At 42.6% G+C, this 25,101-nt stretch overlaps 1 protein-coding gene across 7 annotated transcripts in view; it reads left to right on the forward strand.

Moving 5' to 3' along the window:
- Positions 1-10,676: 10,676 nt before the first annotated feature.
- The window catches only part of LOC311110577 (fibroblast growth factor receptor 2-like), a 109,663-nt gene continuing 95,238 nt past the window's right edge, over positions 10,677-25,101 (forward strand). For all 7 annotated transcript variants that reach the window (XM_084153094.1, XM_084153090.1, XM_084153091.1 and 4 more), the window contains exons 1-2: positions 10,677-11,385; positions 13,738-14,014. In XM_084153094.1, coding sequence (XP_084009220.1) covers positions 13,825-14,014 — 190 coding nt within the window. In that variant the 5' untranslated portion in view covers positions 10,677-11,385; positions 13,738-13,824. The remainder of the gene's footprint in view (positions 11,386-13,737; positions 14,015-25,101) is intronic.

Below are 25,101 nucleotides of genomic sequence, written 5' to 3' on the forward strand. Positions count from 1 at the left end.
TACAATAGGAATCCCTAACTTATACGTGAACCGGTGATCTATAAAATCCCCAGCTGCGCCTGAATCAAATCAAATCAAATTTTATTGGTCACATGCGCAGAATACAACAGGTGCAGACATTACAGTGAAATGCTTACTTACAGCCCTTAACCAACAGTGCATTTATTTTCAACAAAAAAAGTAAGAATAAAACAACAACAAAAAAAGTGTTGAGAAAAAAAGAGCAGAAGTAAAATAAAGTGACAGTAGGGAGGCTATATATCCAGAGGGGTACCGTTGCAGAGTCAATGTGCGGGGGCACCGGCTAGTTGAGGTAGTTGAGGTAATATGTACATGTGGGTAGAGTTAAAGTGACTATGCATAAATACTTAACAGAGTAGCAGCAGCGTAAAAAGGATGGGGTGGGGGGGCAGTGCAAATAGTCCGGGTAGCCATGATTAGCTGTTCAGGAGTCTTATGGCTTGGGGGTAGAAGCTGTTGAGAAGTCTTTTGGACCTAGACTTGGCACTCCGGTACCGCTTGCCGTGCGGTAGCAGAGAGAACAGTCTATGACTAGGGTGGCTGGAGTCTTTGACAATTTCGAGGGCCTTCCTCTACTAGCGCCTTATGCTGGGAGTGAGGAGAAACCTCGGGAAACACAACTTTAATACACATATGTACAACAGAGAGCTCTGGGTGAGTTGGGTGCTTACTCACCTGGAATGACTCATCAGTGCGCTGCCTACTGCCTCGATTCCTAGGAGACCCTCCCCAGCACCGACCCGCAGTGTGTCCTCTGCGGCCACAGTTGGTGCAGGGGACGGCCTCTCTCCTGGTCTCTCTCCTAGTCTCCCTAGCACCAGCACCCCCGAGCTCCATAGGGCTCGGCTCGGAAGTGCTGGGGGATGGAATGGACGGCCCGACTCCGGACGTCCGCGGGTAGCCAACAGGGTATCTAGGCGAATCGACATGTCCACCAGCTGATCGAAGCTTAGGTTGGTGTCCCTGCAGGCCAATTCCCGATGCACGTCCTCCCTCAGGCTGCACCTGTAGTGGTCGATGAGGGCCCTCTCATTCCATCCCGCATTGGCAGCCAGAGTCCGGAAGTCCAGTGCGAACTCCTGCGCGCTCCTCTTCCCCTGTCTAAGGTGGAACAGACGCTCACCCGCCGCCTTCCCCTCTGGGGGATGATCGAACACCGCCCTGAAGCGGCGGGTGAACTCCGCATAGTTGACTGTAGCGGCGTCTATTCCCCCCCACTCGGCGTTGGCTCACTCCAGTGCCTTGCCGGACAGACAGGAGATGAGGGCGGACACGCTCTCGTATCCCGAGGGCACCGGGTGGATGGTTGCCAGGTAGAGTTCCACTTGGAGCAGGAAACCCTGACACCCGGCCGTGGTGCCATCATAAGCCCTCGGGAGCAAGAGCCCTGACCCCGGAGGTGAAGCGATGAGTATAGCTGATGGTGGTGGTATCGTCGGAGGAGGTGTGGGCAAACCTCCTCTTTCCCATCGCTCCAAGGTGTTCATCACCCGTTCCATGGCGGTGCCGAGAGCCTGGATCATGGCCGCTTGTTGTGTTACGCGCTCCTCCATTGATCCAGCTGGCACCGCCGCTCCTTCTGACTCCATGTCTTGGTGTGTGATTCTGTCACGCGACGTGTATGCGGTCAGCGAAGTCAAACGCAGGACACAGAGCGGCTGGCAACGTACTTTACTGAACACAGTAATAAACGTTCAAAACAACAAACCTCCAAACAGGGAGGAAAACACAAATACCCGTAATACAAAGCAACTGCCAAAATGACAAAAAACAATCACACACAAAATAACCAATGAGAGACAGGGGGTAATATAGGGAATAAAATCCAACATAATGGGAAACAGGTGTAAACAATAAAGACCAAACAAGACAAACACCGAAACATTGATCGGCAGTAGCTAGTACTCCGGGGACGACGAACGCCGAAGCCTGCCCGAGCAAGGAGGAGGAGCAGCCTCGGCTGAATCCGTGACACTTATTTCTCTCAAATGTTGTGCACAAAGTTGTTTACATCCCTGTTAGTGAGCTTTTCTCCTTTGCCAAGATAATCCATCCACCTGACAGGTGTGGCATATCAAGAAGCTGATTAAACAGCATGATCATTACACAGATGCTGGGGACAACAAAAGGCCACTTTAAAATGTGCAGTTTTGTCACACAACACAATGCCACAGATGTCTCAAGTTTTGAAGGAGCGTGCAATTGGCATGCTGACTGAAGGAATGTCCACCCGAGCTGTTGCCAGAGAATCTAATGTTCATTTCTCTACCATAAGCTGCCTCCAACGTCGTTTTAGAGAATTTGGCAGTGCGTCCAACTGGCCTCACAACCGCAGACCACGTGTAACCACGCCAGCCCAGGACCTCCACAGCCGGCTTCTTCACCTGCGGATCGTGCTGAAGAGTAATAAAGCACTTTTGTGGGGAAAAACTCATTCTGATTGGCTGGGCCTGGCTCCCCAGTGGGTGGGCCTGGCTGCCAAGTGGGTGGGCCTATGCCCTCCAAGGCCCACCCATTGCTGCACCCCTGCCCAGTCATGTGACATCCATAGATTAGGGCCTAATGAATTTATTTCAATTGACTGATTTCATTATATGAACTGTAACTCAGTAAAATCGTTGAAATTGTTGCATGTTGCGTTTATATTTTTGTTCAGTATATAATAGGAATCATCAACTAGATTCAGCCGTGGGCTGATTTTTTATTGAGCGGATGATCAGGGGGCCGGAACCTAATTGCAAAAAATGTGTAGACTGCAAATTGACCACAAGAAACTCAAATAGATATAATATTTGTCTAAAACATAATCATTTCAAACCTTGCTTACATTTGTATACGATCACATCAGTGGCGGTCGATCCCATTTAAGATGAGGGAGGATGATTTTTTTCTTCATGAGCATGGCCTTATTTCTATTATAGCATATTGGATGACTGTCATTCATATTCCATTCACCCAGTTCAATGCAACATCGATAGGTTTAGGCTACTACATGATACTCTAATTTTCCCTATACCCATCATGAGGTTGCTACAACCTTGCCTATGAATTAAAGTTTACAACATAGGTGCACACAGGTCGAGAGAAGAATTTGAGATGACAGACAGTGACACATTCAATACACCCTTGCACACTCTTGCCTGCAACTAGCTGATCAAGGGTGCAATCATTAGTCCAACAGTTTTGGTTCTGTTTAAGAAACGTTTTTCAACAGAATCGGCGGAATGAATACACCCCTGATCACGCGTAAACACAGTTCACTTTCATAGCAGCCACATTGTATTCCTTCTCGCATCTAAGCGCTCTCTCCCCCTCTCACCTTTTCCCTTCGTTTGTGGACAATGCACAACATGTCAGCTGTATGTGACCAGGCGAAAAAACCTTTCCAAGACAAACCATATTATAACCGCTACACACAGCCTACATCGTTGTCACCATATCAGCTAAAGTAATGTCATAGTCAACATAGCTAATAGAACTAACGCATTAGTAAACCCTCTACAATCATGCAGTAATGTTACAGCAGTAACACCGGCGGGCCCCGGTGGCAATACATTTGTATAACGAAAAGCTTACCTTGACTTGAAAGAGTTCCAGTGTTGTATTGGATAGTCATAGCCAGCTAGCTAACATAGCATCCCTCTGTTTGAGCAGGCTAAACTAGCTAGCTGCATTTGCTAGCTAAGTAAGTGAAACTGAAAGTGAAAAAAAATTATGACATCTCTCTCTCTCTCTCTTGCTTCTCTTTCATTTCTGAATAAATTAATTTGTTCAAAACTGTTCAACTATTGTCTTTCTCTCTCTTTGAGACAACTACTCACCACATTTTATACAACACAGTGCTAGCTAGCTGTAGCTCATGCTTTCAGTACTAGATTAATTATCTGATTGAATGGACAACATATCAGTTCATGCTACAAGAGCTCTGATAGGCTGGAGGACGTCCTCCAGAAGTTGTCATAATTGCTGTGTAAGCCTATGGAAGGGGGTGAGAACCATGAGCCTCCTAGATTTTGTATTGAAGTCAATGTACACAGAGGAGGATGAACGCTAGCTGTCCTCCGGCTACACCATGGTTAGGCTGGACAATAGAACGAGTCAAAATTCACCCAAGGCTGAAAAACAGCAATAGAACAATGGCTAAGCTAGAACACTAGTGTGAGCCCATAGCAAATTAATTGAATCTAACGTTCGCAGAGCCTCTTCTGACTGGAGTGATGCATTAGGATGGAGCCCAGACTTACATAATTAGAAAGAGGAAATTCTCATGATTAAAATGGTGTCCGACTTGAGAAAATCTAATATTCACATTGTGAGATATTTGGTGAAATAGACAGACCTATATTTCCCCTATAGGAAAAAATGGGATGATCTCAGAGTATTTTTTTTTTGCTGTTGACGTTTTAACTACCAGCAATTGGTTCAACGTGGGCAGGTCTCATTGCCAACAATAGCGAAGCAGGCATTGAGACGTTGAACAATAGGCTGGGAATAGAACGTTCGGAAGGCAATTTGATGCCACAGTGCTCAATAGAACTAATAGGAGCTGGCAGGGTGAAAAATGCCCTAAAATAAGGCCCGTTTTTTCGTGATTACTTCAAAACTACGGCAAGCAGCTGGGAAGTATGGTAATATTATGAAACTGGGCTCCACGGCGGATGCAATTAACTAGTTTTTATCAGAAAAAAGCATTGTTAAAAATGTCATGTGTCCAGCCTACCATGGTGCTACCGTACAGAGTTCTGTTGAGGCTACTGTAGACTTTCATTGCAAATTTGTATCAATTATTTGGTGACGTGAATATATTTAGTATAGTTTTATCTAAAAAGGATAACCTTTGTAATGTTTTACTTTTTTTTTTTAATGAAATTCACTGAGGAGGATGGTCCTCCCCTTTCTCCTCTGAGGTGCCTCCACTGGATCACATATATCTCTCTCTTATGCGTGGGAATACTTTGGAACAGATTTCCAAAAGTTTTTGCCTGGGCTGGGGTGAAAATACAGGTTGGGGAACCCTGATCTATAGGGAGGCATACTGCTGGCAATTCTTATCATCAACTTGTGCTCCTTGTAAAAAGAAAAAAAGTCAGCATAGAGCCCTGATAAATGTACAATTTACACACCCAACGGAGGGTTACTCACATCATGCTTTTGGCCCCTCAGTGTATGTGCTTTGATATGCAAGAGACCAGTTTGATGTAGAAATACAGTATGAACCCTGCGAGAATGATAGGCAATAGCTCAGACTCCTACTGCTCTCTTATGTAAACATTTCTCTTATGTAAACATTATTCATTATACACATCATGGTAATAACACATTAAATATATTCCCTATTGCTATATGGCAATTCCATGGTAACGGAATTATGCTTTGACAAAGTTTTTTTCACTTTAAAATGTATGCCAAACAAACCATTGATTTCAACGTTTAACAAACCATACAACTCTATGCACAAGGACTACTTTTAACAATTTCCACAGAAAAATGTACAAAAACTACATAATTTCATGGAAGAACTTCGCAGATGCAAACTTTGGTAACGGAATTACCAAAAACTCTTAAATATTTGCTCAGAATTAAGATTCAAAGATGTTTGCAGAAAGAATGAGGTGTCAGCTATGACATGGCACCTTGAGTTTGAAAAAATATATTTTGGTTATTGAACTACAGTAAGTGAAGTGGATTTACACCCGGTAACATAATTACATCATGGGCCCCTGATCTGTACTACACAGAAATGCAAAAAAAAAGGTTGTTCACTTTTACAGAAAGCTACAGCTAGCTTCGTAAAATTTTGGTAGTGGTGCACTGAATAATTATAGCTAGTTGGCTAAGCTTTGATCAGCATGGGGATATCCGAAAATGGCTGAGCACTGCCAAGAGCAAAGAAACTGAGGACCACCATGTCGAGACCGATGCCGAGCTCACCGAGCAGCCTGCTAGCCCGACCACCGAAGTTGAGGAGCCTAGCAGTAAATGCAATACCCGCCCATCCCCCACACCGCCTACTGACCAACAAGACCGAGAACAGCCATGGCCTAGCACCAGCAGCACAAGGGTAACATCACAACAAGCACCTGCACCTCTGTTACCCCAGCCACTAGCACCCGACGACCTCGGTGATGAGGAGCCAACGCAGGTTTGTCTTGGGACTTACCCGAGCTGCATTTCCAGTGGAAGAAAGCGGGCCTTTTGTAGTGCCTGGTTCAAGGTCTGCATTTGGTTGTGGTGCACGCTATGTCGGAGGCGATAGAGGACTTTTTCAATGTGTGTAGCACCCTGTACAATTTCTTTAGGAAACCCACAGTAGATGCACAATACACTGGGGAAAAACTGAAAATACTTCTTGATCAGAGATGGATTGGCCACCTCGCCACGGTGTCAGTCATTTTGAAATCAAGTGACATCACAGAGATGCTCAATGAAATCGAATCTACTTGCGCATATGGCACAGATGTGAGATTTAAGGCCATAGGCTTATTGAAAGCAGTGTCAGAGCCAAGCTTTACATTTATTGCCAACATGTGTCACATAATGTGGTCCTCTGTAGCTCAATTGGTAGAGCATGGCGCTTGTAACACCAGGGTAGTGGGTTCGATCCCCGGGACCACCCTACGTAAAAATGTATGCACACACGACTGTAAGTCGCTTTGGATAAAAGCGTCTGCTAAATGGCATTTTATTATTATTATTATTATAATCCTGGGGCTCCTTGACCCTCCTAACACGTTACTGAAGTATGAAGCTACAGATCTGCACACCGGTGTCTAACTTGTCCGCAGTACGTATGGGTGTGTTGAAAAACTGCGATGTGATGCTGAATTCGAAAAGCTTTGCGAGGCATGCCAGGACGGAGGGCAAGTGCCCACCAGGTCCAATCAACCGACGGAGACTAATGAGTAAAACTCTGCAAGAGTATGTAGTTGAAGGCACAGTGGGTCAGCATTATGATGGAAACGAGAGCGAGTGTAAACAACTTTTTCAGCACTTTGGATGCCGTGCTGGGGGAAATGTCATCACAATTTAGCAAAGGAAATAGTAAACTGGTAAACTCTACCATGGATCCCGAGTCTTCTAAATGGTAAGCCACAACCTTTATGGCCCTGGCCTGCCGTGCCAGAATTATTAATTCATTGGTTTTCCCTCATGTAAGCCTGGTTGTTTGACTGATTTTTTAAATGTAATGTATAGTTGCTTTAGGCCTTTGCTTTTTACTTCAGTGCATGTTAGATTTATCTGTCATTCTTAATGTCATTGCTTGCTTTTGCGGGTCTAATTGCTATTGCTAGATATACAGCTTTGTGTTATTTTATGAGTATAGGGACAATGACCAATGTAGCCTATTGGTTGTGCTCTGAGCTGAGCCCTGGTGCGGTGCTGATATTATCCTGGCTGTCCACTTCGGTGTTGCTGGAAATGGCAGCGCTGCTGAATGGCGGTAGCCTTCTGTCCATGGTCCTGAATCGATGGTTACGGTGTGTGCTGCTTTAATGAGCGCATCTTGGGCTACCTGTCTTCGTGGGGCTTCTCTTCAACATCGTGTGCTTTCTTGTGAGCAAAATAGTGTATGTCATTAGTGGGGCGCATATCTTTCTTGTCTTATTATATAAAACAACGGTTGTTGACGTGTACGTCTATATTTCAGATACATTTTTGTACATTTGAACAACAGTAGGAACAATCTTGTTTTATCAAGGCTCTAATACCATACAAAACATTAAGAATACCTGCTCTTTCCATGACAAAGACTGACCAGGTGAATCCAGTTGAAGGCTATGATCCCATATTGATGTCACCTGTTAAATCCACTTAAATCAGTGTAGATGAAGGGGAGGAGACAGATTAAAGAAGGATTTTTAAGCCTTGAGACAATTGAGACATGGATTTTGTATGAGTGCCATTCAGAGGGTGAATGGGTAAGACAAAATATGTAAGTGCCTTTGAACGGGGCATGGTAGTAGGTGCACCAGTTTTGAAAAGATCGCTTGAAATTTCAGCCTGTTTTGGTGGGATGGAGTTTTGGCCTGCCTGGCGACATCACCAGACGGTATAAGTAAATAGACCAATAACAAAGAGAGTTTTAAACCTTTCTGCCAATAACAGCTCCCATTAGGCTCATCCATTCAGGCCCCTCACACAGACCACTCCCAGACAGTCCTACCAAAATTCTAGCATGAGAACTTGCTCTTTGCTAAGAGGCTATTTTTTATTTATTTTTTACATTTTAATTAAAAGCAATCACAGTAAGGTACTTAACTGTTATCCATAAATGATTTGATATTGAGATTAAAACGGCTGCATTGGACCTTCAACATCAAGGCCAGGGTGGGCTGATCAAATTTCAACTACTTTTCAACTTCCATGGATGTCAGGTGTAGGTCGGTGCTCAGTGGGGGAGGATGCTGGTTACAGTAAATGGAAAGAGAGGGGCATTGTGGGTAGGTGTCAATAAGAGCTGGGAGAGGTGACATTAACTGGAGAGTGAGAGAGAGAGAGGGAGAAAGAGAGATGGGTTGTCCAGACTGGTTTGACCACCAGACGACAGACAGTGAAAGAAAAGAGTTATGAGGTGAATATAACAGTATGCCAGTGGAAGGGAGGACAGTAGCAGGTGACCCAACTGTGGTTTGTGACTATTATGATTTCCCATTGTAGCCAATTCAATTGCAGTAAATCCGTTACAGATTTTTTTGGATTACAAGGCACAAGGCAATTGAATTTATAGAAGGTAAACAATTCCAAAACTAAATATAAGTGTTGATATTAGTTGGCAGGGGTCTTTTCATCAACATTATTGTGTTTTGATGTATTTTTTATGCCTTTTACAACTTTTTCTGGTAGATGTTTTCTAAGATCCCTTTTCCATCTGTTTATCCAGAAAGCCTTTACTTATGCCACATTTCTTAGATGGAAAATGGCTTTAATTTCCCAAAGATATAGACTCTTAGCTTTCATTTGACACTCAATTTGATATGCTCCTATGAACTTCATATGTTGGTGCTCATGGGTCCTTTTCGATGGAAATGCCTTATTGCTATTATGTACAGTGCATTTGAAAAGTATTCAGACCCCTTGACTTTTTTTTACATTTTGTTAAGTTACAGCCTTATTCTAAAACTGATTAAATTGTATTTTTTCCTCATCAATCTATACACAATACCCCATAATGACAAATCAAAAACCGGTTTTTAGAAATGTTTGCAAATGTATTCAAAATAAAAAACTTAAATATCACATTTATATAAGTATTCAGACCCTTTACTCAGTTCTTTGTTGAAGCACCTTTGGCAGAGATTACAGCCTTGAGTCTTCTTGAGTATGACGCTACATGGTTTGCACACCTGTATTTGGCGACTTTCTCCCATTCTTCTCTGCAGATCCTCTCAAGCTCTGTCATGTTGGATGGGGAGCGTTGCTGCACAGCTATTTTCAGGTCTCTCCAGGTCCAGGCTCTGGCTGGGCCACTCAAGGTCGTTCAGAGACTTGTCCCAAAGCCACTCCTGCGTTGTCTTGGCTGTGTGATTAGGGTTGTTGTCCTGTTGGAAGGTGAATCTTCACCCCAGTCTGAGGTCCTGAGCGCTCTGGAGCAGGTTTCCATCAAGGATCTCTCTGTACTTTGCTCTGTTCATCTTTCCCGCGATTCTGACTAGTCTCGCAGTCCCTGCCGTTGAAAACTACCCCCACAACATGAGGCTGCCACCACCATGCTTCACTGTAGGGATGGTGCCAGGTTTCCTCCAGACGTGACGCTTGGCATTCAGGCCAAAGAGTTCAATCTTGGTTTCACCAGACCAGAGAATCTTGTTTCTCATGGTCTGAGAGTCTTTAGGTGTCTTTTGGCAAACTCCAAGCGGGCTGTCATGTGCCTTTTACTGAGGAGTGGCTTCCGTCTGGCCACTCTACCATAAAGGCCTGATTGGTGGAATGCTGCAGAGACGGTTGTCTTTCTGGAAGGTTCTCCCATCTCCACAAAGGAACTCTGGAGCTCTGTCAGAGTGACCAACGGGTTCTTGGTCACCTCCCTGACCAAGGCCCTTCTCCCCCGATTGGCCCCCCGGCGGCCAGCTCTAGGAAGAATCATGGTGGTTCCAAACTTCTTCCATTTAAGAATGAAGGAGGCCACTGTGTTCTTGGGGATCTTCAATGCTGCGGACATTTTTAGGTACCCTTCCCCAGATCTGTGCCTCGACACAATCCTGTCTCGGAGCTCTACGGACAATTCCTTCGACCTCATGACTTGGTTTTTGCTCTGACATGCACTGTGAACTGGTGGACCTTAGATAGACAGGTGTGTGCCTTTCCAAATCATGTCCAATCAATTGAATTTACCACAGGTGGACTTCAATGAGGTTGTAGAAACATCTCAAGGTTGATCAATGGAAACAGGATGTCATTATGCGGTATTGTGTGTAGATTGATGAGGAAATATTTATATTTAATATAGTTTAGAATAAGGCTGTAACGTAACAGAATGTGGATAAAGTTAAGGGGTCTGAATACTTTCCGAATGCACTGTATTTGACTTGTGCGCATCATGTGTTTTGTCCGCACGGGGGCGTAGTTATTGCGAGTTGAGCCAAGCCAACGAAGGGCGGAAGACCCCTGTATGGGAGGAAGTTTGTAGTGAGCTCCGTAAATTGAGCACTCTCTCCTCGGGCGCACAGAGCAAGAAAGACTTGTCGTTTCTTTCGAGGCAAAAGCTTAGAAAGAGAGGGGGCCACTGAGATTTGATTGGCGGAGGAAGGCAGAGCCAGAAACACTGTGGGCAGGAAACGGGTCGAATTTCAGGGGGGGGGGGGGAGATTGTGTGTGGAACGTAAGGAGGAGAAAAAATGTAGTCAACCTGACAAAGCGTCTGAGAACAGTACTAGGATTGTTTGGGAAGAAGACGCTCTGCCGCGAGGGATCATATATTGATGGATTCTATGTTTTTGGAGAGTTGATGTTCTTTTTTTTTACCCATTAGTTCATCATAAATTGCAAGCCTTTCGTTTGGATGAAGAGTGCGCTCGCTCTGGAACACTTGAGTTGACTAGCAACTTGGTGAAGAAGTTTCAGGGACGTAGCTATGTTTTTCTAGTTATTTTTCAAGGATATGGATTTCAATTCTGATTTTTTTTAAGTGCAATGGAACACCAATGATTTCGTGATTTAATAATATATTTTTAGTGATTGTATTTGTTGCTCGTCCAATTTGGGGATAGTAAAAAAATCGCTGCTTGGCATTTTTGGTGCAGTGGGGTGAATTCGCTCCATCGGGACTAGGCTACACATTCCTCTCGATTCGGCCCATGCACTCGCCTCCTGCCTCGTCCGTGCATGCGAATCGGAGGTCTTCCAGACTTTAGGTAGTTATTCGTGGTAAGTGTTTTGGCCGTATTGTGTGCGGCCATAGATCTCAAATAGTTATTGTTCTATTCGTCCTCGAACATCGGAGAATAGAATTGAATAGAATCGATTCCTGATGTGGGCTTTACGCATCTGAACTAGCATAGCTCATTTTTAATGTTGGTAAGACCTGTTGTTTTAGCCTAATTTGTTATTCTAAGGAGTTGCGAAATGACTAATCTTATCCATAGGCTAATTGAAATGCTAAGTTGATCTGACAGTCAAATCATAATAAATTGCCAATATAATGTAGCCTACCCCGTTTCTACTACGAAGCAAGAGCTCGTGTTTTGTTATTTGTGAAATATATTGTTTTCCATTCAACAACAACAGCCTATAAGGCGATGTTTACCATGTTTTCACCTCAATTAGGAAATCAAATCTAAGCAGTGGTTGCAGCACCCATGCATGTTCATTAACAACAATGTTCTGGTTATTTATTACTTTGCTTAATTTTCTACATCGCATTGATGGTGCCAACTACCCCGTGACCGCACTTTGTGTTTTTACTGCGTGCACTCACTGAGCACTGAGTGCAAAAGCCAACTGATTTGAATGTCAATAGGATTTCAATCAGCGCTAAGAAATTTAATTCGGAAGATTTGGTTTAAATGGGGGTCAGGGAAACCTGTGGATATGCATATGAGGAAAAGCCCTGGTGTCCAAACTTATTGGATGTCATGTTGTTGACGGCAGCAACTCATAAAGGTTTTTCCAAAGCTGTAGGCTATACATAGGGTAGTTAGATTTACCACAGCAAAATCACCATAAGAAGGCTAGACCTAGGCGAATTGTCGAACCTAAAACATTGTCCATGAATTCTCGGTTACCTTGCTGTGCCGGTTTAAAGTGTACATTTTGCTTAACAAACGTGTTCCCATCAGGGAATAGACTATTGAGAAAGAAAATAGACGAATTTTGATTTGTAAATAAACCATAATCCTAAACCAAGGTAGCCTGCCCACTCTAGTCTAGTCCCATTACGTTGCACGTGCGGGATGCATCCAGGCAGCATCCCATGATGTAATGCGCGTGGTGCGCATAGACGTTTGCTTGCGGTCCGCGCGTGCTCTCCCCTCTCCAGTCATTAGATATGAAGCAGAATCTCTCGACACCTTTCAAAGTTGCTGTTTAGGCCTACATGCCAAATTACATGCATCTTCCTGGGTAAACCAATCAATACATCGCAGCTGGAGCAGAAGGCGCATGAGGAAGCGTGACTAGGGGCTCTTTGCAGCCGCTCCAAACCTCCATAGACTGTTAAAACAGATTGCACCGCAGATGTCTGGCAATGGCCTTTAGATTGATGTGTCCTAGTGTATTCCATTTAAATTATAAATCGCATTATCATAGGGCTACAATGAATTAAGTGCATTTATTTTGCAACAGAAAAGTATGCATATTCACTAATAAACCAACCACAAATGGAAAGAAACAGGTTTGGAGCATCTAGGATACAACTCATATAGGCTATTCAGTATTGGATGATTTACTTATTCATTGTAACCTACTCTCTGATCAGAAGAGGGTGATATTTGGTGGAATTTGATATTCCACAATTTCAGTAATAATAGCAATTATAATAATATCAATAGGCTAATCATTTCATTAGTGAAATGGTATTATACAGTACATATAGATAGCCTAGTAATAAAGTTATGTTTTTCATATCTAACAATGCCTATTCAATGCAGTTTCTGTTTTATAAATGTACATCTTTTATAAAGATGATTCTAGCCTAGAAATGCAACCGTCAAGTCCACTTAATATAAATGCTACATACTTAGAAGGTAGTATTGTAAAAGGGAACGTGAGGATTTGTGACAATGGGTCGGACTTAAAGGTAGCTGAGCTGAGGGGCATCAGAGCTTCGGTATATCTGGCAAGGCTTGTTTGACAGCATTTTGTGACACACTCTCGCTCTCACTCGCTCTTTCAATAGGTGCTATTGTAACTGAAATAAATAAGTCAGTGAACAAATTAGAATAGGTGAGAATATGACTATAGTATATTATAAATGTAGCTCAATTGGTAGAGCATGGCGCTTGTAAAGCCAGGGTAGTGGGTTCGATCCCCGCGACCACCCATATGTAAAAATGTATGCACACATGACTGTAAGTCGCTTTGGATAAAAGCGTCTGCTAAATGGCATATTATTATAAATGCAGAATTGGCTTCATTTTTATCTTTTGGTTTTCTACGTCTTATTTTCTCCCTCGCATCCTTTCTCCCCACATTATTTTAAATGTTTATCCCTACCTACCTTTTTCCCTCCATCCTCACCTATTTACCACCATTTTTCCAACTTTCTTGCTCCTCCCACAGCCTTTCCTCAGCCCAGGATATTGGGGGAATTCACAGTGAGTGACAGGCCGGACAGCCTGCAGTTGATGGTTGGGTGGAGCCCCTCAGATGGGATCAGTGTCCAGGGGGAGGCAGAGCCTGAGGAGGAGGGGATGGGGGGGAGACTCACCCTCCACTAACGGGATGGCCTCGTGGGCCTGGTTGCTCACCGCCGTCCTGCTGTCCCTAGCAACGGCTACTTTGGCAAGGCCGCCATACACTGCCGCCGAGGAAGAGGAGGCTACGCTAGAACCTGAAGGTAAGATACTGGCTCCTCATTGGCTTTATTATATACTTTGTTGCCCCTAGATACTGATCTAAGGTCAGTTTAGAGGTTTCCCCCTTCAATGGTGAAGGTTAGGATTTGGGAAAGGTAAGCTGATCCTAGATCTGTGCCTAAGGGCAATGGGCACCTGGAGCGTGTTATATAATGGTGTGATAGAGAGAAGGAGGTAATGTTGTTGTAAGACTCTACTTGGCCCCTTAGTTCTTGTCTTGTACCCCTCATTGTACAACTGTAAGGGGGGTAATTGTGGTTCGGGTTGGGGAGGAGGAGGGCTGGCACTTTTGAGTTGTACTCCCCTATTTATTTTCCCTAAAACATGCCCTCACCCTAACAATACCAAATATCCACAGTATTATGGATTAATTAGAAATAAAACATGTGGCATTGAGAAATTGGGGCACGTAATAAGGAAAACTATAAAAGGTGGAAACCAACTAACCTTGGCATGTGTGATGTTTGCCACACCATGAGATATTTACTACATGGCACATAACTTTGGTTCTTACTTCTTTCCCATAGTCACTTTTTCATTGCCTGTTGTTGGGAATTTTCAGTCTCAAGACACTATTTGTGTCACCTAAAGAGAAATACTGTCAAGAAAAGCGTATCAGGCGGTGGTGCTTTAAATTGCCATGGACAAAGCCTAGCGTGTGTGAAATACTGGTCCGTGACCTAGTATGAGAGGATGAGGGATGAGTGTGAAGATGGGTGGGACAGTGTTTTTACTGACACCTCTCGGGTGCCCCGCTGCCCCAGAGTGAGAGAGAGAGAAGGAAAGAGAGAGAACTCTCTATTCATCCTCTACTCGCACTGCTGTAGGCTGCTTCCCACCATACACAACACTTTTCAAGGTGTTGCTGAGTGAAGCACACTTTTTTGCTCCTTTTCTACTGCGTTTTTTTTGTTCTTTCTTGCTCTTTTTTCCCTCTCTGTCAGTCTCTCTCTGCCTCTTCTGAGGGGAGGAGTGAGGATCACACACTTTAGCCCGTTAGTCTATGTGTAGCCTATTTTCCACCAAGCAGCCTTGTTTGTTTGGGAAGAAAATACTTGTTTTTGGTTAACAGTGTGAATGTGAAAGGATATACTTTCCTTAAATTTACACAGTTTTTTGGTTCCTTAGACCAGAGGATGTGGTTTGTCTTTTAAAAACAACCCCATGTCTAAAGTCGCTCTAGCTTGTCTCTAGCTAAAGTACCTTCCATGGCCATTTTTAAAACATATTTTTGGGCTACTGAAATGGTGCCTGACATTTTAGCATTTTCTTTTAGAAACTGTCACTTCTTGAAAGACATTTTGAAAGATGGTTTGTAGTACAGGCAGTGTTTGTGTTTGAGGGTACTATGTATTTTGTCTCTAGCCTCCAAGGAGCCTGGACATTCAGAGAAGTAGGCCTAGCCTAATTAGAGTTGTTGTGTTGGCTAGTCAGTCAGTAAGTCTTTCCAAGGCTCTAATCAACTTGATAAGTTGGGCCAACGCTGCATGACTTTATAATCCCCCTTCGCAGTTTACACACACACTCAGCCCCTGCTCTCTTGCCCTTTGGCCTAGAGGTCGGGAGTTGCCTACACTTGCCCAGACAAGGGTTACCTCACTACCTCAGGTTTTCACTCTTGTTTTTGTTGTTTACAGAAAGAGACTCCTCTTAGCTCCTATCAGCTCCATTTGAAAAACAGATTTATTGGACATGCTAAATGCGCATGTTGTAAGAGACTGGAATTTTTCCCCTTGTAATCCAATATGTGCAGATAGCAACATTTTTTAAGAGGATTTGTGCATAGTTGACTTTTCCTGACTTTTCCTTCAGATAGGAGAGATTACGGAGAAGGAGGAAAAGTCGGGAAGTCATATGACGGGGCTGAACCTGGGGCTCACATGATGACAGATCAACAGGGCAGGTTTCTGAAGCTTGTTTAGAAAGCCCCAATATCTGATTCCCGTTCAGTTTTTATTAGCTGACCCTGGTCAAGCACATAGGGGTTGTATTCCACGACAGTGAAGTTTATGTGTGTGTGTTTTGTGTGAACCAGTGAGTTTAAAATATATTTGTGTGTTTTTCATAGGATTTATTTGGTTATTTAAAAACACAATCCAATCCAGCCACACACAAGTGGATACACTACATTTTAAACCACCAAAGATGCACCAAACAGTTTTACAACCTATTTCCATTGGGCTCATATGAGAGTGAATCTTTAATCTCTCTCGCTCTGATTGGTTGTGGTTGCGGCGGTGTCCCATCTGTACTGACTGAAAGAGAGGAATGTGAAAAGAGGTGAAAAGAGACAGACTAGACTGTCCCTCTCTCCCTCTCTTAATTACCCCCCAGAGGTTGTCTTGACAGTAATGGCCCCTGGCCCCACCCCCTCTGAACACTAGAGCGCCCGGGGCCACAAGTGCATGCACCACTGTCTTTCTATGCCTCTCTGGAAGGGGAGGGGTATTGTCATAGATTGCATATCAGTGTTACTGCTTGCTTTGAACAAGGAATGAACCCATGATAGCTCTGTTGCTAGTTTGTTTTCCTACCCACTGAAGAAGGCTGTTAAACTGAAATGTATGTGTATGCTCTCCCTTGGCTTAGTTTTACTTAAGCATGGACTGTTGAGGAATGTTCTCCATCTCACTCTTTATGCGTCATCTTTTTGTGTGTGGACCCATTACCTTTTTCCTTATCAAGTTTGTTTACCTCTGTATGAGGGAACTGAAGACGTAGAGCGAGCTTGGTTGTGAAAAGGCTATACAGTACTGGCATTGTTGTTGTCGTCAGTCACCCCGGTCGTTCGGTATCTATGGAACTGTTTGCCTTGTCCAGAAGCTAGGCTAAATTTGTGGACCGGAATAACAATGATATGGAAACGGGTTACAAACGCTGGTGTGTGTCCCTTTACAATGGCATTTATGCTGCTTGGCTCTGGGGCCTGTTTAGACACTTGTGTTGAATGAATGAATGTGGCACTGTGTGTGCGTGTGTGTAGTCTATACGTTGATGGAACTGACAAAAGTACAGGTGTTCTAGAAGGTAAACCTAGCTATCCTCGCCATAAAAATACAATCTATTCAGTCAATTTATATGGTCCTCACTCTTACTATGCTTGTGGTAGTAGGTTAAGTGGACTGAAGGATAGTCAGGCGAAATCAATGTAAATATGCATGGGCGTGACAACCCGTTGTCATGGAAGTCACATCATTGTGATTCGTTTTGATTGATTGCTCCTCATTATGTTAGCAAAACGACTTGTCAGCTAGTGATATACAGTAGAACTCCAACCTGTAAGGCTAGTATAGCAAGGAGGAACATGCTGATACATACTGTGCTACACTTCTGTCCCTCATCTTGTATGGAGCAGGAAGAGGCTGCTACTGCCATTAAAATACAATTTAGTAGGGCTGGGACGATACCAGTATTGCGATACTTGTTAGTATCATGACAAGGAAACAAAACACGAAGCGGAATTCACTTCTTTAGGAAACAGCCCAAATATTGGAAACAAACATCATTATGTTGTCATCCATAGTCACATTTATTTATTTTCCAAGCTATAGCACACAATATTTTACATACAGCAGGTTTTTAAAGTACCAAAGAGTTAGGTCTGCTGCATGTTTTCTTTTTTGCCATGGAAAACATGCTGTGATACTGGTATCGTTCCTCCCAGCCCTACAATCTAGTAATTATATGTCTATCTATATGGCCACTGCTCTTTAAAATCTCTGTTCAGGTTTTCCTAACATGATACATGCATAGTTATAGCCAGTTCAATTTGAATAAGAAGAACCCAATTTGATTGCATGTTTGTTTGCATGTGGGTGGTCGAGAACAGATAGAGGTCATATGACTTACCGCAAACATAGTGATATCTAAATAACAGTAGGATCCAGGTTGTAAAAGTGTAAAAGTGTCAGCCTGTCTGCCTGCACCTGGCCTGTTAATGACGTGTGTGTGCTTGCGTGAGCATGCTTACTGTGTGTGTGTTTGGTGTGTGTGTACTTGTGTGGGTGAGCGTGCTTATTGTATGTGTGTATATCCCAGTGGCAGTGGAGCTGAACTCTCTTACTAAACTGTCAGTGTGGCCAGGCAGTTAGCCTGATAGCTTCTTCTATACAATTGACTTTTATAGGCCCCTACTTGTCTGCCGTTAGGCATAGTTAGTGTGGAGGTGTATTGGCGTTATATGGACTGTTGTTTGCCTTGGCCGATACAGCAGAAAACGCCTTGTTGTCACTCCTCCACTACCTCACACCTGTCTGATAAGAGGGTGATAGAACTGAGCGAGTGCCTGTGCCAGGCTGTGACCAAGGGATGCCACAAGTTGACCACAACACAGTCTCCCTTCCTTGTGTGTTTGCCATGGGCAATGATCAGCTCAAACAGATCTGGGCCCAGTCTAGGCATGACTGGGACAGGAATGAACTCCAGAGCAGAGTGGGTTGTTAGTGGCTGGAAATTGCAGCCTGAGCCTCCATGAAAGAGCGGGGGCAGGGTTCGATACTGTGACCAAAACAGTCGCATTTGCGACCGTTTGACTTGGCAGATTTTTTTTTGTTGCCTGGTTACGTTAGTTTTTGCTTCACAATTTGCTTTTTTCCCCTCCATTATGATTTATTCAAACAGTAATGTGCAAATGACCAAAAATAAACCAACTTTCTGAACAGGCAACAAAGGCACGGGAATGCCCCTGTCTGTGTGTGTCAGGACTTGACATAGAGGTGAGGTTTTTGAAACCCTCCGGGCCAGTCGATCATCCCCGTCAGTGGCCCACTTGGACCAGTGAAAAAAATATTTCAATAATGCAATTTTTAATCTAGGCTATATCATTTATTTTAAAAAAAACAGATAGATTACCGAAGCTGTTCGTTTGCTATGTTGATTATTTATCACACGCGCGCTACACACATATAGCCTATAGATAATCTGTCGGGCAGAGAGAGCACGCAGCTCTCAAACAGCTGGTTGTTGCATGGAGAGAAGACCGACAGCGGTAGCGGTAGGAAAGATGTTCCAAGCTATGATATCTACCTGTAAATGCTAAGGCAAGAATGGGTATGCAAACCAGGTATTTAAAAAGTTCAAAGTCTTGGTTGAATATTTGCGATGCACAATTCAGTCATCATAGAATAGCCTACCTTGAAAATAATTTTGTCTAGGCTCTTAGGTCCTTGAAAAGTAATTGAAGTTATGGTAGCCGATTTAGAAGTTCTACAAGCATTTCGCTGCACCTGCGATAATATCTGCAAATCTGTGTACGCAACCAATAAACTTTGATTTGATTTGCAATATAATTATTCAACTTGTCACTTTCTCATTGTAAAACAAGATACAGTAACCCCTCAATAACTCTTCAACATCTCAAATGGCGAGAATGACTAGCTACCACATGGACAGACTTCATTCATGTGTTTGTGTCGAGAGCATGCTGTCTATTTAGTCAGGCAATGCCCACATTATTCAGACATATTTTTAAATGTAAAAAATAATGTCAATGTATAATGCCATTGCCATCTTGACCCGGGCCAGTATTCTTTTCATTCATGCCAATAGTTTAAGCATTGTTGTGGACTAAGAACATCCAATTTTGTTGTTTTTCTATTAAAAAAGTGTGAGAGTTTTGAGAGTGTGAATGTTTTGAGAGCGAAAACCTGAAAAACTGGGGGAAATCTCAGTCCTCTACCCACTTTCTTTTTTTTTGTCATGGTATCGTTTTGGTATCAACTGGTCTGGTGCAGCCATCTAAGGTTACAGTGACTTTATATTCACACAGCTTCTAAGGACATATACAGTGCATTCGGAAAGTATTTATACCCCTTGACGTTTTCCACATTTTGTTGCATTACAGCCTTATTCTAAAATGGATTAAATCATTTTTCCCCCCTCATCAATCTACACACAATACCACATAATGACAAAGCAAAAACAGGATTTTAGATTATTTTTTTAAAGGGTCTGAATACTTATGTAAATGTCATATTTCAGGGGGGAAAAAATCATACATTTGAAGAAATGTCTAAAACCTGTTTTCGCTTTGTCATTATGGGGTATATTGTGTAGATGGATGAGGGGAAAACACAATTTAATCAATTTTAGAATAAGGCTGTAACATAACACAATGTGGAAAAAGTCAAGGGGTCTGAATACTTTCTGAATGCACTATACATAATGTTTACATACCAAATTTCATGGCCCCATGTCCATCGGCTCAGTTCTTATAGCCCTGGTGTGAAAGTGTGCCATCTAGTGGTGTAGCATGGCTGACATTTAGTTGTTAAAAGTTTCCTTGTTTTTTAAGATATCAATACCAAATTCAATGTGGCTCATCTTAGGGATATCCATGATAGCGATGACAAGTTTCATTTTGATAGGCCACTGTGGAGTGGATTTACAGCAGTTTAAATGGACACGTAAAATCAGATTTTTCATTTGTCAATAACTCAGCCAAATTTTCATCAGTCCCTTAGCTAGGGCTGCACAATTAATCAAATTGTAATCGAAATTGTGATTTTGATATGCGCAATATCCATATCTCGAGGCTGTGATATTTTAAACTCCACTTAGCCGTCTGTAATGGCCATTTTTTGTAAACTTTTGATTTATTGCTTGAGTTCTCTCTACGTCTCTCCTCTTTTGGCCACTTCCCAGTCCCACACACACCAAGCCCCTTTTCACTCAAGCAGGCAGTTCCTCGTCCTGGAGATTCACTCTGCATGCATTGACCAAACAACAGCATGCAGTCAACAGATTTTGCCAAACAATTACGCAGCTTTCCACTTTGCTTCTTAATATAAAGCCACGTGTTTTCTACATTACACTATTTGTTTGTGTAACTTGCTCTCTGCAAAACGCTAGTTAGTTGGTGTTAGCATGCTGCAAATGTGCCAAAATAAATTGTGTTAGCCCCTAATGTCTATTGCTAGCTAGCTAGCTAGCTGGCAAGCTAAATCCACTGAGATAGGGCAAATATTGCTAGTAAACTTTTGCTCTAATACATGCCGGTACCAGTGGTGGAGTATATCAGCATTGTTTGTGCAACAGCTTGTTCTTAATCAGAGATGAAAATGCGAAGAATATTCTAAAATCTTTGTCTGAATGTATCTATCTATTTAAATCTAATTCGGGTCCCATGGGAAACACTGACCAACACTTTGGTCCCTACTCTGTCACAACCATCTCCAACCTTACTTTTTCTTTCATTGTCATGCCAAACAAAACTGCATTCCAAGTGCCCTCTGTATTCCAACCAAAAAATGTGAATGATCATTCTATTTCTATGATTCCAACATTTTACCCACATGATTTTATCTATAATTGCAAGTAAAATTGCAATCGCAATATTTTGTAAATGTTTTGCCGATATCGTGCAGCCCTACCCTTAGCTTTTCCCAAACTAAGTTAAGACATGTACCATGGGCCTACATTCAATTTGGTGTCATTTGGTCCTATGGTTCATGAGAAGAAGATTTTTGAAGTAGTTTTAGCATATTTGATTATATTAGCGTGTGCTAATATGTATTAACTGGTATAGTGTGGCAATCAGCGAGTGCATGAACGTTATTTTCTCAAACTCTTTAGGGACTATTGTAGGGCTGTAACGATTCACTGAAACGCATCGGTCTCTGATTCAAATGCTTAAGATACAAGTGCATTGGTCCACGGACCCCAAACCGCATTCATCGGTCAGAAAATCGATTCAAACGTTACGAATCACAATATTCTTTTGCTTTTTTGCTTTTACCTTCCGAAAATACCGCACTGACCAACGGGAGTTAGGCGACCTGTTCCTGATCTTGCACATCTGCGCGGCACCTTCATCATTCAAATGCTAAAATGGCATGCTTGATATTAGGCTTTAATAGTTGAGTGACAACCTATGTAATTTGCTAGATTATTGTTATCTATGCGTGGTTGAAAATTGTGTTTTACCGGAATAAAAATAAGCTACTGGCTACACCTGCTGAACAGGGCTTACAATAGATATTATTTCGATTTTTCAGGTTCTCCATGAGCAATAGTTTTGGTAGTTTTGCTTTAAACAAGCAGTGTAATTTTTTTATATACAGGGTAAAGTTGATAATTTCATAACAAGGACAGCAATCACTTTTGAGAGGCGCACTGCATGTCCGAAGCGAGAGGAGAAAATAAGATAATATATTAATTGGCTATGTCATAGCTAATATATAAATGATAAATATTCATACATTACTAGCTCAAACACTTAATCTGGAAAAATGACAGGCTAATTAGTGGGTGATGGTGATGTTAGAACCAAAAACATAGGCTAATCTGATAGTGGTAGTGGGGTGGTGGATGGCTAGTCTCCCTTATGGCTCAGTTCACGTGCCTACATAGTACATACTAGCGTTAAAACGTTGAAACGAAGTTGGGATCCTTAACGCTGAAAAATTATGTTTTTTTGTTTTTTCCACCACTTAATTAAAATCATAGTTCAGCTATCACAAAACATATTATTTTCCGTGTTATAGCCGATAGGCTATAAAGGCCTGGGGAAGTTGTGTAATTAAAATAAAACCAGAGAGGAAGAGGCAAACTTTAGGCTATTGGTGAATTTGCATGCAAGACATTGCGAGATGCAGATTACCAAACCATATGAGCACACTTGCCTGCTCGGTCTCTTCGCTAATGATGCAAGTGTGTGTTCAATCTTCGGTCTGTTGCGTGAAGAATATCCTAGCCTATTCATGACACCGATGTCTTCGGGCCAGTCTTGCAAGCACAGGGTAGCCTACTCTTCATTTTTGCCTCATATTAAATTACAATAGGCTACAGGTAGCCTGTATCAATTATGCTTTTCAGACGCAATGGAATGTGGCCCCTTGAAAGCACCTCGGCTACAGCCTGTTTGTTTGTCTGTTAGGGTAGGCCACACTACGTTTAAAAAACAAATGCTGACACGAAACCTTCTCTGGTGATATGAACGGACGTTTAAAAAAAGGAATGCCTCTTCTGAAGGGACTATCACTAGGCAACCAGAACTGTCAATCAAATAATCTTGAGCTGCTGCACCCAGCCTGCTGCCTGCGCACAAACCACTCTCTCCTAAAAAGTACCTTAAAGTTTGTTAAAAACCGTGATTTACCAAGACATTTAGTAGAAATAAAAGCTACCATACCATAAATAAATGCATAAAAAACAACACAGCAACACATCAGTCAGCGACATTTATTGTGGTCAGTGAAAAAATACAGAACATTTTACACTGGAGCAGAATTCTACTGTCTGAAAAGCTATAGACCTGATGCAGCACTTTTTTAAATTGTCTTATCAATTGTCACTATTGACATGTTACTGTAGCTGCAGTGTTGCGGTAGATATAACTTCATTGCCCGGCCCTTGCGGTCATACATACGTAATAGGACCATTATTCTGCATTGTAAATTGATGTGGAGTTTTCTGATTTATTTTCTGATTTAGCAATAACTCGGCTGAGTTAACCGATTTCTCAAACTAAGTTAAGAGATGTACCATGGTTCATCAACGGTTTTCCAACATTTCCAAGATGGAGGAAAATCTATCCTGCCGGACCTTATGGGTCCTTGTGGCAAATCTGTTCAGCATGAGGAAATACACCTACATACCACGTTTCTAGGTCAAACGGGGCAATGGATATAAGGGTTTACGTGAGACTGCTTAAAACAGCGCACCCCATAGACAGTGCCATTATTTTAGACCAATTTACTCATGGCCTCTAGTTTCTGTGCCAAATTAGAAAAAAAGTTACCAATCTATGCTTCAGTTATTTGACCAAGTCCCCCCCAAAAAATTATGGCGAAAATAACAATAGTTATTCACAGCATATCCCTGAGCCCCTAATTAGAGTGAAGAGAGGGAAATAATAAGAGTCCTGGGATTTAACTGTGTGTAAAGGAAAGAGTGAAGTCAAAGGACAGAGAGAGGACACAGAAAAAGGGGAGAGTATGCAGGCTATAGCATAGTTTATGAGGTGTGTGTGTCAAAGTGTGTGTGTGTGCATGCTTATGCATGTGTTTGTGTACACTTTGTTATGACTTTCAGTCTTACCATCCCGTTATCCACTAAACTACAGGCGAGAGAGTTGGGCAAGAAGAGCTAGCTAGTTTACAGCGGTGTCTGTTTTATGATCACACACCTCTTAGAAAATCACACTGCTCTCTATATACAGTGAGGGAAAAAAGTATTTGATCCCCTGCTGATATTGTACGTTTGCCCACTGACAAAGAAATTATCAGTCTATAATTTTAATGGTAGGTTTATTTGAACAGTGATAGACAGAATAACAACAAAAAAATCCAGAAAAACGCATGTCAAAAATGTTATAAATTGATTTGCATTTTAATGAGGGAAATAAGTATTTGACCCCCTCTCAATCAGAAAGATTTCTGGCTCCCAGGTGTCTTTTATACAGGTAATGAGCTGAGATTAGGAGCACACTCTTAAAGGGAGTGCTCCTAATCTCAGATTGTTACCTGTATAAAAGACACCTGTCCACAGAAGCAATCAATCAATCAGATTCCAAACTCTCCACCATGGCCAAGACCAAAGAGCTCTCCAAGGATGTCAGGGACAAGATTGTAGACCTACACAAGGCTGGAATGGGCTGCAAGACCATCGCCAAGCAGCTTGGTGAGAAGGTGATAACAGTTGGTGCGATTATCCGCAAATGGAAGAAACACAAAATAAATGTCAATCTCCCTCGGCCTGGGGCTCCATGCAAGATCTCACCTCGTGGAGTTGCAATGATCATGAGAACGGTGAGGAATCAGCCCAGAACTACACGGGAGGATCTTGTCAATGATCTCAAGGCAGCTGGGACCATAGTCACCAAGAAAACAATTGGTAACACACTACGCCGTGAAGGACTGAAATCCTGCAGCTCCCGCAAGGTCCCCCTGCTCTAGAAAGCACATATACAGGCCCGTCTGAAGTTTGCCAATGAACATCTGAATGATTCAGAGGAGAACTGGGTGAAAGTGTTGTGGTCAGATGAGACCAAAATCGAGCTCTTTGGCATCAACTCAACTCGCCGTGTTTGGAGGAGGAGGAATGCTGCCTATGACCCCAAGAACACCAT

This window comes from Coregonus lavaretus (assembly GCF_964263955.1).
Source record: "Coregonus lavaretus genome assembly, chromosome: 36".
NCBI classification, from domain to species: domain Eukaryota; kingdom Metazoa; phylum Chordata; class Actinopteri; order Salmoniformes; family Salmonidae; genus Coregonus; species Coregonus lavaretus.